The sequence below is a fragment of the Podarcis tiliguerta genome (genome assembly GCF_965153285.1).
Source record: "Podarcis tiliguerta genome assembly, chromosome: 9".
In the NCBI taxonomy this organism is placed as follows: Eukaryota; Metazoa; Chordata; class Lepidosauria; order Squamata; family Lacertidae; genus Podarcis; species Podarcis tiliguerta.
The window spans coordinates 42,807,080-42,818,032 of NC_139542.1; the positions used below are offsets into that span (position 1 = coordinate 42,807,080).

Here is a 10,953-nt window from a genome sequence, read left to right on the forward strand (position 1 = left end):
GGTTTAATTTTTTTTGTTTTATATATAATATTTTGGAAATGTACATCCAGGTGTTTTTTCCTTTAATTTTTTTTGGGGGGGGACCCAAGAGAGTGAGGCCTTAAGCTGTAGCTTGTTTAGCTTGTACATAAATCCGGCACTGCCAAGAGGAACCAAACCACCTATGGGATTCGGGATTTTCTCATTTATTTATCATTTATAATTGCTCCCTACCATAAGGTCCCAGACTGGGTTACAGCAATGAAATGGGCAGTTTAAAAAAAGGGAAACGTGAAAGCGATTCCGCATGTACCATTAAAAAAATAATCTGAATTTTTCTCCAGCAAAAGGAAGGGGGAGTTGTATGAACCGAAAACAATAGCAAACATTACTTTTGGGTTTATTTTGGAGTGCGAGGCAGGGGAGCTAAGCTGCATCGGAAAGCTGCCGTCTTATGTCCAGCTTTCCTTGGAAGTAAACCCCGTGAGCAGAGGCTGCGATCCGTCGATATTAGGAGAAGCAGGTGAGCGTGCAGCCGCCGTGCGGTTTGCTTGGCTACCTTCCGCCCCGCGTCCCCCCCATCCACCCATCTCGCTCTTCTCCCTTCTCTTCGTCAGTGAACTGGCGCCTCGTCCCATTGGCCGGCCCACAAGCTCTGACGAGTTCACTCAATCCCTCCACCCAATGGGAACCCGCCGAGACCTGCTAGGCCAATGGAGGAGACGTATTTGAGGTCCCGGCGAGGAGGAAGCCTGGCCCTTGTCGCGGAGCTTCGGTGGGCAGAGCTGCTGCGTCCCTCGGCGCAGGTAAGAGGGTGGAGAGCGGGCGGCGGCGGCGCCTTTGGGGGCGGGTTGTTTTAGGGGGTGCTCCTTTCATTGGTTGCATTTGGAGATCCTCCCACCCGAAAAAGGCGACAAACGCAACCCCTTTACATTTTGTTTATGGGCACCAAAATATTCATTTCTTGGCCGCTCAGGCTTGTTATTTTGTGACTTTCCGTTTTATTTCTCTCCCCCCTCACCGACTTCTCTCTCAGAGACAAAAGCTGAAGTTAAGGGTTCGGGAGATGCATTTTTATTTTTTATTAGTTGTTGTTATGGCCCATGTGAGTTATAGGAGAAGGCATTTCTTTCTCCTGGTGCCTGTTTTCGATTTTCGCTGTTTTGATTCGCCTAGTGCTGCTTGCCTTGTAGAACTAGAAAGCAAACCATGGCTTGAAATTCTAAAGTTTATATTATTAGTTTGTTGTGGTTAATGAGCTTGGCCAGGCCTGACAAATGGACTGTCTAGTTTTTATGTAACTTTTTTAAGATGGATGAGGTAGCATGTTTTAAGAATTATTTACCGGCTCTTCTCCAAGAAGCTGAAGGCATTCTCCTCCTGCAACTTGTTCCTAACCAAACTTTGGGATAGGTGGGTTAGGATGGATAGTGGGAAACCACTTTAGTGGTTCCCACCTATAATTAAGCAGTATAGAAAATTTATGGTATATTAAGTAAAATACAATGACTAGACCAAGAACATCAAATGTACTTTGTGGCTGAGCAGGGAGTTGGCCTAGTCTGACGCTCGAGCCAACTGTATCCTACAATATTAGCCCGGTTTAATTAGATAAATGTGCTGCGGAGTAAACATCCTTGAGATTGCATGCTTATGTTTTGCTTCACAGAGCTAGGGTGTATCTGCTTTCAGTCATGGCCTTGCGTTGTACAGGAACCAGTGGGTGGCATGCTCTGGCCTCTGTCACTAGCAGGGGTACACAGGGCAACTAGGAAGACCAGCCTGGCCCCCTCAGTCTGCCAGTAAATGAATAACTGCTCCAGTGCTTGCTTTTCATGCCTCCCCATTACTTTTCCCTATTGAGTTGCGCTGTTGGAAAGCAAACTTGCAGGCAGAGCTGTCTTATCTCTTTTATTTAATTTGTAATAACAAAAAGGTAAAGGGCCCCTGGACCGTTAAGTCCAGTCAAAGGTGACTATGGGGTTGTTGCACTCATGTTGCTTCAGGCCGAGGGAATCGGTGTTTGTCCACAAACAGCTTTTCTGGGTCATATGGCCAGCATAACTAAACTGCTTCTGGTGCAATGGAACACCGTGACGGAAACCAGAGCTCACAGAAATGCCGTTTACCTTCTTGCCACAGCAGTACCTATTTATCTACTTGCACTGGCATGCTTTTGAACTGCTATGATGGCAGAAGCTGGGACTGAGCAATGGGAGCTCACCCCGTTGCAGGGATTCAAACCGCTGACCTTCCAATCGGCAAGCCCAAGAGGCTCAGTGGTTTAGACCACAGCACCACCTGCTCCCTTTAACTTGTAATATGGGTAGAAGAATAGATTACTGATACTGTCAGGTACCTTAGCCTGCAATCACTCGGTTTGATTGCCAAGGTGGGATTGGGATTCTCTTGTAGTGGCACTCTTAATGTTAGTTGATTTTCACACATATTGGGGATGGCTAGCCTCTGGCTCTCTAAATGTTGCTGGACTACAACTCCTGTCATCTTTGACCATTGGCCACTCTGGAGGGTCAGGATTGTTCTATCTGGCAAGCCTAAATTCTTGCTCTGACTGAATAATTAGAAGAGCACAGCATTTAATTCCTCTTTATTAAGAGTTACTTTATTGCATCAGGTTAAGCAAACTTACACATATACATTTGAAAGCATGTATGTGAATGCTTGAGGGATGCGGGTGGTGCTGTGGGTTAAACCACAGAGCCTAGGACTTGCCAATCAGAAGGTCGGAGGTTCGAATCCCCATGACGGGGTGAGCTCCCGTTTCTCAGTCCCTGCTCCTGCCAACCTAACAGTTCGAAAGCATGTCAAAGTGCAAGTAGATAAATAGGTACAGCTCCAGCAGGAAGGTAAATGGCATTTCCGTGCACTGCTCTGGTTTGCCAGAAGCGGCTTAGTCATGCTGGCCACATGACCCCGAAGCATGTAATTTGATCTTATACCTCCGATATTGAATGCTTATAAAAACTTTGTTCAATCTGATGCATTAGCAATGCCATATAGGTAAGAATTGGTTTGGACTGAAATTGGTACGTAAACCTTGGCACCTGTCCTTTGTTCATATCAGGAAGGGAAAGATGATACAGTGGTACCTTGTGTTACGTACTTAATCCGTTCCAGAGGTCCGTTTGTAACCCGAAACCGCTCGTAGCATGAGGCATAATTTCCCTAATGGCACCTCCTGCTGCTGCCACGCCGCCAGTGTGCGACTTCCACGTGCGTCCTGGGGCAAGGGTTGCACAAGGGAGATCTACTTCCGGGTTAGTGGAGCGCGTAACCCGCAGCATTCGTAAGGGGGACAGTATGTAACATGAGGTACCACTGTAATTGTTTTTGTAGTTAATCCTTGGATGCTGTCTCGAGGTAAATCCTAGTAGTTTCATGCAGGGCTTTCAATTTACTTTTTATTATGTAACAGATAACTAGCATGATCGATCAATTTATGGCCAAGCAGCACATTTCCTTCTTGTCAGGCGGTAGAGGAGATTCTGTCAATGTATACAGCGCAAGCAGGTATGACTTAATCTCTTCTCCTACCGGACAAGGACAAAGGGCAAGCAGCGACACCTGTTTAACTCTGTTGTCTAGTATGGAAATGGATAGATCTTGTCCCCTATTATTTTTATGCAAGTCAACAGCTGCACACTGTGTTGCTGGCCGATGTCATTTTGGTTATGGTGTCTTTACCATGATGTCTATTTACTGTTCCTAGAATCCTGCAGAGAAGCTACAGGTGTGATGTTCCAGAACTGAACGATGGCAACTAACGACAGTGTTGGCATACTGAATTCTGCTTACCTGGCTGTAGAATATATAGACTCTTTCTTGCCTGAGAATCCGCTACAACAGCCATTTAAAAATGCTTGGACATATATGCTGAATAACTACACCAAATGCCAGATTGCAACCTGGGGATCATTTCTCTTGCATGAACTTGCCTACTTTTTAATATGTTTGCCTGGATTTATCTTTCAGTTTATACCTTACATGCAAAAGTATAAAATACAACAGGTAAGATGGAGTGTTGTCTGGTATGAAAAATTCCAGCTCTGGTGTCATACATGGCTCCAACAAGTGGCATAACTCTGGAGCTCCCCAGATCATGAGTTCACTTCCCCTATTCTGCCAGCTTGCGGCTGGTGACATTTTTGTGAGCAGCCTCTTTCAGAGGATAGAAAAAACCCGATCTTATGCTTTACTCTGTTTTTATAACAAACATGGAACAATTTACACTTACTTATGTGATTGTATAATTATTATGCATATTTTGGTTAATTTCTTATATAAATATTTAGTTTAGCTATCTGTGAGTACGTATTGCTGACTTCCAATCTGAATTCTGGGTGGTACTGTTGAAAAGCACGAGGCAAAGGGCCTTTGGCAGTCTGGACTCTAACAGTATTATTTGCTAGATGTTTACTGTTATCCTGCACACTACCCCAAAGGACAAGAGGTAATGTTAAAAATGTATTTAAGCTGGAACGCTACAGGGACTTACCTGTGAGTAAGCCACAGTGACAGTTGCTCAGATGTGATTGTCACTGTGGCTTACTCACGGATTAGTTGGTGTAGGATTCTATCTTAAGCAATGCATAGAATTGCATTGTTCAGCTAGTAAATGAAGAAAGGAGATAACATTGTACAGTTGCTAGTTTCCCCCACAGAAGCTGTAGAGTGGCTAGAACACAGGTGGGAACCAGTGGTCCCCCAAACTGTCCTGTCATCTCTGACCATTGGCAATGCTGGCAGGGGCTGATGGGAGTTGGAGCAGTCTGCAAAGCTTCAGGCTATCCATCACTAAGCTAGAACATGGCCCCTGTATATAGCATCAGTCCTGGGCACTCTTGTTTTTAATAGTAACCGTGTGTGAAATTCGCTTGAGTGACATACACCTGATACCTGAACGGTATATATGTAATAACATAAAGCTTGGAGTATTGCAATACACTGGTACCTCGGGTTACAAACTTAATTCGTTCTGGAGGTCCGTTCTTAACCTGAAACTGTTCTTAACCTGAAGCATCACTTTAGCTAATGGGGCCTGCCGCTGCGCCATCGCCACGCGATTTCTGTTCTCATCCTGAAGCAAAGGTACTATTTCTGGGTTAGCAGAGTCTGTAACCTGAAGCGTCTGTAACCCGAGGTACCACTGTATTGAATAATAAGTCAGTGAAATTTGTATCGTATAGAATTCTGGTGCCTTCTCAATCCAGTTTCTACTAAAAAGGTAGACAGATCATAGTATCCTGCTTCCTAATGAGATCCGGAGCCCAGTCTGCTATAAAACCATGATTACTTTACTGTGCTGATTTCCTGCAGCCTTCTTGAAACAATATACAGGCTCCAAACTAATTCAGGGGTGGGGAAACCTGTGGCCCTCCAGATATATGAGCTCCGCTCATTCCTGACCATGGGCTATGCCGGCTGGGGCTGACAGAATCTGGAGTTCAACAATGTTTGGAAGGTGACAGGTTACTCATCCCTGCTCTGATGCCATAGATGCTGTGATCTATGCATACCATAACTGTTTCCTTTTGACTTGAAAATGGCATTTGTAATGTTGATTCATTAACAATAAATTCAGACCAAATGGCAACACTGTTCCTGGGCTGAAAGACAAAAATCTGAGCATTCTAACACTACTTTAATATTTATCTCTTCCCTTACCCCAAGTACACCTGGAGTAGGATGATAATTGACAGGGAATCAACATTGAAATGTATATCTGATATTAATGGAAACATTGATAATCGCAGGCAGCAGTGTTGCTGCATTTTGGGGCAATATCAGTTGAAACAGTGTCAAATAAGACAAAGCTGATATTCCGTTACCTTTAATTTAGGTATTCTTCTATTATAGTATGAAGTACTATTAATTTAGTACTTATTCCCATGTATTACATCTTCAATAATATCATTGGAATATTCTACTTCTATTTATAAAATACTTTTATTTCTTGTTTACAGGATAAGCCAGAAACCTGGGAAAGTCAATGGAAGTGTTTCAAGGCACTTATGTTCAATCACTTTTTTATTCAGTGTCCTCTGATACTTGGTACCTATTACTTCACAGTATATTTTAATATTCCTTATGACTGGGAAAGCATGCCAAGATGGTAAGTAGATGGTTTTCACTTAAACAGCTCTGTGCAGTTAAGTACTTCAATAAATGCAGTGTTTCTCAAATCCTGTTATGAACAAGCACTGCACTTCAGCATATGGAAGATTTCTAAAAGTTCTGCACAGAACAATAATAATAAGTTTCTAGTAGTCAGTCATTTTCAAGCTGAACTTTCCCTATAAAGCTTTCTTATCATTACAAAGTACAACTGATTTGCAAGAAAGAAAGATGTTAATGGATTAAGTAAATTTTATGTGAAATTAGTTTTAGAAAACTGCTACAATGATTTATATAGAAGCTCAGCCAGGGGGATTTGAGAAAGTCACCTAACGATAACAAAAGAGAAATTTCTACAGTTAGGATATATGTATGTTTGTTTGTTTGCTTGCTTTTTTGTTTTTTTATTTTTATGTTTGTTGATATGTTTGTTATAAATTTGGAAAACTAATAAAACTTTTTGGGGGGAAAATAACAAATTACAACTGATTTGCTTCCAGCAATGTCACCAGAGTTGACAATTCCAACTTGGATTTTTTCATTCATTAGCAAACAGAATACAGTATACACCTTTCCCCCATCTATATTGTATTTGAAACATTTCTCACTAATTCCTTAGGGGAAAAAGTAGCAAAATATCTCACCAGCAACTATGAATCTTCCCATATGTTACAACTTAGGCTATATTTTTATCCCCATATCTATTGTACATGGTAGATTGGTTTCTACTTGCATGCCTTCTTTATAGGTCTTTAAAAGTTGCTATAGTTGTGACCTACTTTGGTTGTCAGCAATATGCTGTTGTGTATAATTGCAATACACAAGGCTGTGTTGTGTGTCAAGCACCAATAATCTTAGAATAATTTAAATTGCTATAGTTGTGACCTACTTTGTATTGAGCATAAGATTAGTAAAATTAATAATAATAATAATAATAAATTATCAATCTTACTAATCTTATGCTCAATACAAAGTAGGTCACAGCAATAGCAATTTAAATTATTCTAAGATTAATGGTGCTTGACACACAACACAGCCTTGTGTATTGCATTATACACAACAGCGGTGTTTGTGTACGATGTAGTCTCTTAAGCCACTCTTATCCTCCCTATATAATAAAGTTGTTGTGTACAAAGCTTATGTGTATGGTAAAATAGACTTTTGCCAATTCTTTGTGGACTGCTACTGCCTTGCAAGCTATTGGATAACATGTTTCTCCAACACCTAAAAAAACTGGTTTTATAGTCAGTATAGAACTGCAAAAGCAAAAATTGTGTTTTTGGAGACAGGGTGTCCTAATATATTATACTAGTCTTAACGAATGCTTTTCTTTCCCTGCCTCCCCCCCCAGGTATGTGATACTTTCTCAATGTTTTGGATGTGCTGTGATTGATGATGCCTGGCATTATTTTCTGCATAGGCTGCTGCATCACAAGAGAATATATAAGTACATCCACAAAGTGCATCATGAGTTTGTGGTATGCATTGCCTTAAATTCTTGGTGAACGTTACCTTGTTAATGCTGTAATGCTGTGAGCATATAAAAGCACTGGGCATACATTAGCTATTCTTTTTGTAAAAAGGGAGAAGAGAAAACAGCACGCTTAGCAAACTGTTTTCATCAAGAGTTTAATATTGCTATAGTTGGACAGACTTTGAAACCGATTACCCAAAATACAGTGGTACCTCGGGTTACATACGCTTCAGGTTACAGACCCCGCTAACCCAGAAATAGTACCTTGGGTTAAGAACTTTGCTTCAGGATGAGAACAGAAATCGTGCTCCAGTGGCTCGGCGGCAGTGGGAGGCCCCATTAGCTAAAGTGGTGCTTCAGGTTAAGAACAGTTTCAGGTTAAGAACGGACCTCCGGAATGAATTAAGTTTGTAACCCACTGTATACATTTCAGATTAGCCATAAAGTACCGGTATATTTATGTCTTGGCATACAAAAGACCATTCTTTTTTTCCCTCTTCCTCCTTTCATAGGCTCCGTTTGGAATGCAAGGTGAATATGTACACCCTCTGGAAACCCTTATCATTGGAACTGGGTTTTTCATTGGAATAATGGTGTTTTGCAATCACATGATTCTTCTGTGGGCATGGCTGATCTGTCGCTTGCTGGAGATCGTTGACGTCCACAGGTAATCTAGTAGACATAGTAAAATTATTAGACCTAAATTAGTCATCTAGGTGTACTCTAAGTCACACTTCGTTGAATACCACCCAAAGTCACCAGGTAAAATCTAGACAAGTGACCTTTTTTTTAAAAAAAAAAGTCTATTAACTATTTGGGATTTCCTCTAAATGTCCTTATTCAAAGTGCATGTATTTAAGACTGAAATCCAGTGCATACCTACCTTAGAGTAAGTTTCAATGACTTTAGTAGAGCTTGCATAAACATTCAGAGGATTCTACTGCACATGATTCTTTAGATGACAAGCTTACAAACTAATTTGATACTCTTTGACCAAGTAGGGTCACCTTAAGTTCCACATAAAAGCTGCTCTATTAAGTATGATTAAGATGTAACTAGAAATGATAAAATACAACTGGAAACTATGCTACCTAAATGAGCCTTAGGTTCACATGCTCCCTCTTCCCCTCTATTTTCACATGTCAAAGATAGATACAGAGTGGCTGGGGCAACCCAGCCATATGGGCAGGCTATAAATGAAATATTTTATTTTATTTTATTTATTTATTTATTTAAGATAGAAAGCTTTTTAATGTTAAGCTAACTAGAATTCCTTGTGATGTCTGAACAAGTGAAACAAATTATGGTTAGAGAGAACATTTAACCATAATTTTTGGTTGATGGGAGCTGTTGCCCAACAACATTTGGAGAGCCATAGGTTGGCCACCCCTGATTCATTGAAGACTTTCCCAGCAAAATCTAGCTATGAATCCAGACTGTGTGCGTGTGTGTGAGAGAGAGAGAGAGAGAGAGAGAGCACATTTTTCAACTATTTCATTCCTCTGTTTGGCATAGTGTTGTGGACACTTTGTGCTGAGATATTTACATGACCTCCTTGCAGGGACTATATATAAAGCATGTATCATCAGTACAGAAGTAAGAAACACATTTTAAATACCACATGACGGATGTTACTTCTACAGCTTCAGAAGTATGTTGTCCAGTTGAATAGTCCAAGAACTTCAGGGGTTTTTCAACCAAGTTAATATGGAAACTGGTAAATGTCTATGGTTGTAGTCCTATACCCACTTACAAGAGAGTAAGCCAGTGGGACTTGCTTCTGATTTTAGCAATGCTTCACTTGAATGGAAATGCGAGCAATGTCTTCCGAATCTGTATTGTAAATTCTCCTCTCTCTCTCTCCTTAGCGGCTACGACATTCCTCTGAATCCATTGCATTTGGTGCCTTTCTATACTGGGGCTCGATTCCATGACTTCCACCATATGAACACAATTGGCAACTATGCTTCAATCTTCACATGGTGGGATAAACTGTTTGGTACCGACTCGCAGTACAATTCTTACAGAGAGAAATTGGAGAAACAAGAGTGCATGGTGGAAAAGAAGACCAAATAAATTTCCCAGCAGAAATATAAGGAGGAGCACTTGACAAATGCACATAACTACCATGAACATTTGGTTAAGCCTAGAAGATTTAACACCTTCTGCAAATTCAAAGCTATATGATGCTTTTAACTGGAGCCCAAGAACAAGCCTGCTGGGCCCTAGTTGCGTTCTACAGGAAACGGCCCTATCTTCCTAAAATGAATGCATTTTCTATTTTATATGCAAGTGAAGCATATATATTTAAGTAAAGGTTAAAGTTGAAGGCCACAAATTTGAATGTTTGTAAAGAACAATGTATCCATTTAGAATTCAAAGTTTGTAAAAGAATAAAGTTTCCATTAGAGTTGGATAGAACTGTTTGTAAAGTATTTGGATATATGAAGTTGTTTCTTCTGAAGCATACCCATAAAAATTGGTTTAATAAGCTGCTGAGTAGAACTTCCTTGGGAGCAAAAATACTGGTGGAAGAGTATTTGCACATGTTAATAGTTGTTTCCTTTAAAAAACCTTTCTTAGTCTGGTGTTAGAAAAATTTTAGATTTGAGAGAGGAAGCTTTTTTTCTCCCCTTCTTAATATGCTGGGATGAGCCTTTCTTTTCTCTTTTACTAAATTAACTGTGTCAATGTAGTTAATGTTCATAAATAAATATTTGCAAACTACTGAATGAGTGCTGTATTTATAATATATAAATGCCAGTTGCTCGCCTCACTGATTGCATGTGGAAGATAGCAGTAGATTCCTGGCATAAAGCAGAGAATAAGGTAACCAAACTTGTGTTTCCTGTTGAAAAAGAGCAGCTGCAATTTGAAGCACTTGCCAGTACTTAGGACCAAGCCCCAAGAGGCAAGGCCAGGTTTAGGTTTGATGATAGGGCCCTTTATATGTGATACTTTAGGGAGCAGGCTAGCAGGTGAAGCCCATTACTTACATCATAGGAGCCTACACAACACAAAACACTCTTGCTGGTTTAATTTTTTGTTTTTGTTTTATATATTATATTTTGGAAATGTACATCCAGGTGTTTTTTCCTTTAATTTTTTTGGTGGGGAACCAAGAGAGTGAGGCCTTAAGCTGTAGCTTGTTTAGCTTGTACATAAATCAGGCACTGCCAAGAGGAACCAAACCACCTATGGGCTTAGGGATTTTCACATTTATTTATCATTTATAATTGCTCCCTACCATAAGGTCCCAGGCTGGGTTATAGCAATGAAATGGGCAGTTTAAAAAAAGGGAAACGTGAAAGCGATTCCGCATGTACCATTAAAAAAATAATCTGAATTTTTCTCCAGCAAAAGGA

The 10,953-nt window shown here is 40.6% G+C and overlaps 1 protein-coding gene across 1 annotated transcript; it reads left to right on the forward strand.

Annotated features, from left to right (window-relative positions):
• The first annotated feature begins 648 nt into the window (after nt 1–648).
• On the forward strand, nt 649–10,139 carry LOC310685347 (methylsterol monooxygenase 1-like). The gene is made up of 6 exons (XM_083457569.1): nt 649–785; nt 3,710–4,008; nt 5,964–6,112; nt 7,466–7,592; nt 8,101–8,255; nt 9,457–10,139. The coding sequence occupies exons 2-6, from the start codon at nt 3,754–3,756 to the stop codon at nt 9,662–9,664; spliced, it is 894 nt and encodes a 297-aa protein (XP_083313695.1). The 5' UTR covers nt 649–785; nt 3,710–3,753; the 3' UTR covers nt 9,665–10,139.
• Nucleotides 10,140–10,953: the final 814 nt, after the last annotated feature.

Excerpts from the sequence above, each read along its gene's own strand:
- LOC310685347 (XM_083457569.1), top strand. The coding sequence starts at position 3,754 with ATGGCAACTAACGACAGTGTTGGCATACTGAATTCTGCTTACCTGGCT. Across the intron at positions 7,593-8,100 it reads AAGTGCATCATGAGTTTGTG|GCTCCGTTTGGAATGCAAGG; the intron begins GTATGCATTGCC and ends CTCCTTTCATAG. Across the intron at positions 8,256-9,456 it reads GAGATCGTTGACGTCCACAG|CGGCTACGACATTCCTCTGA; the intron begins GTAATCTAGTAG and ends CTCTCTCCTTAG.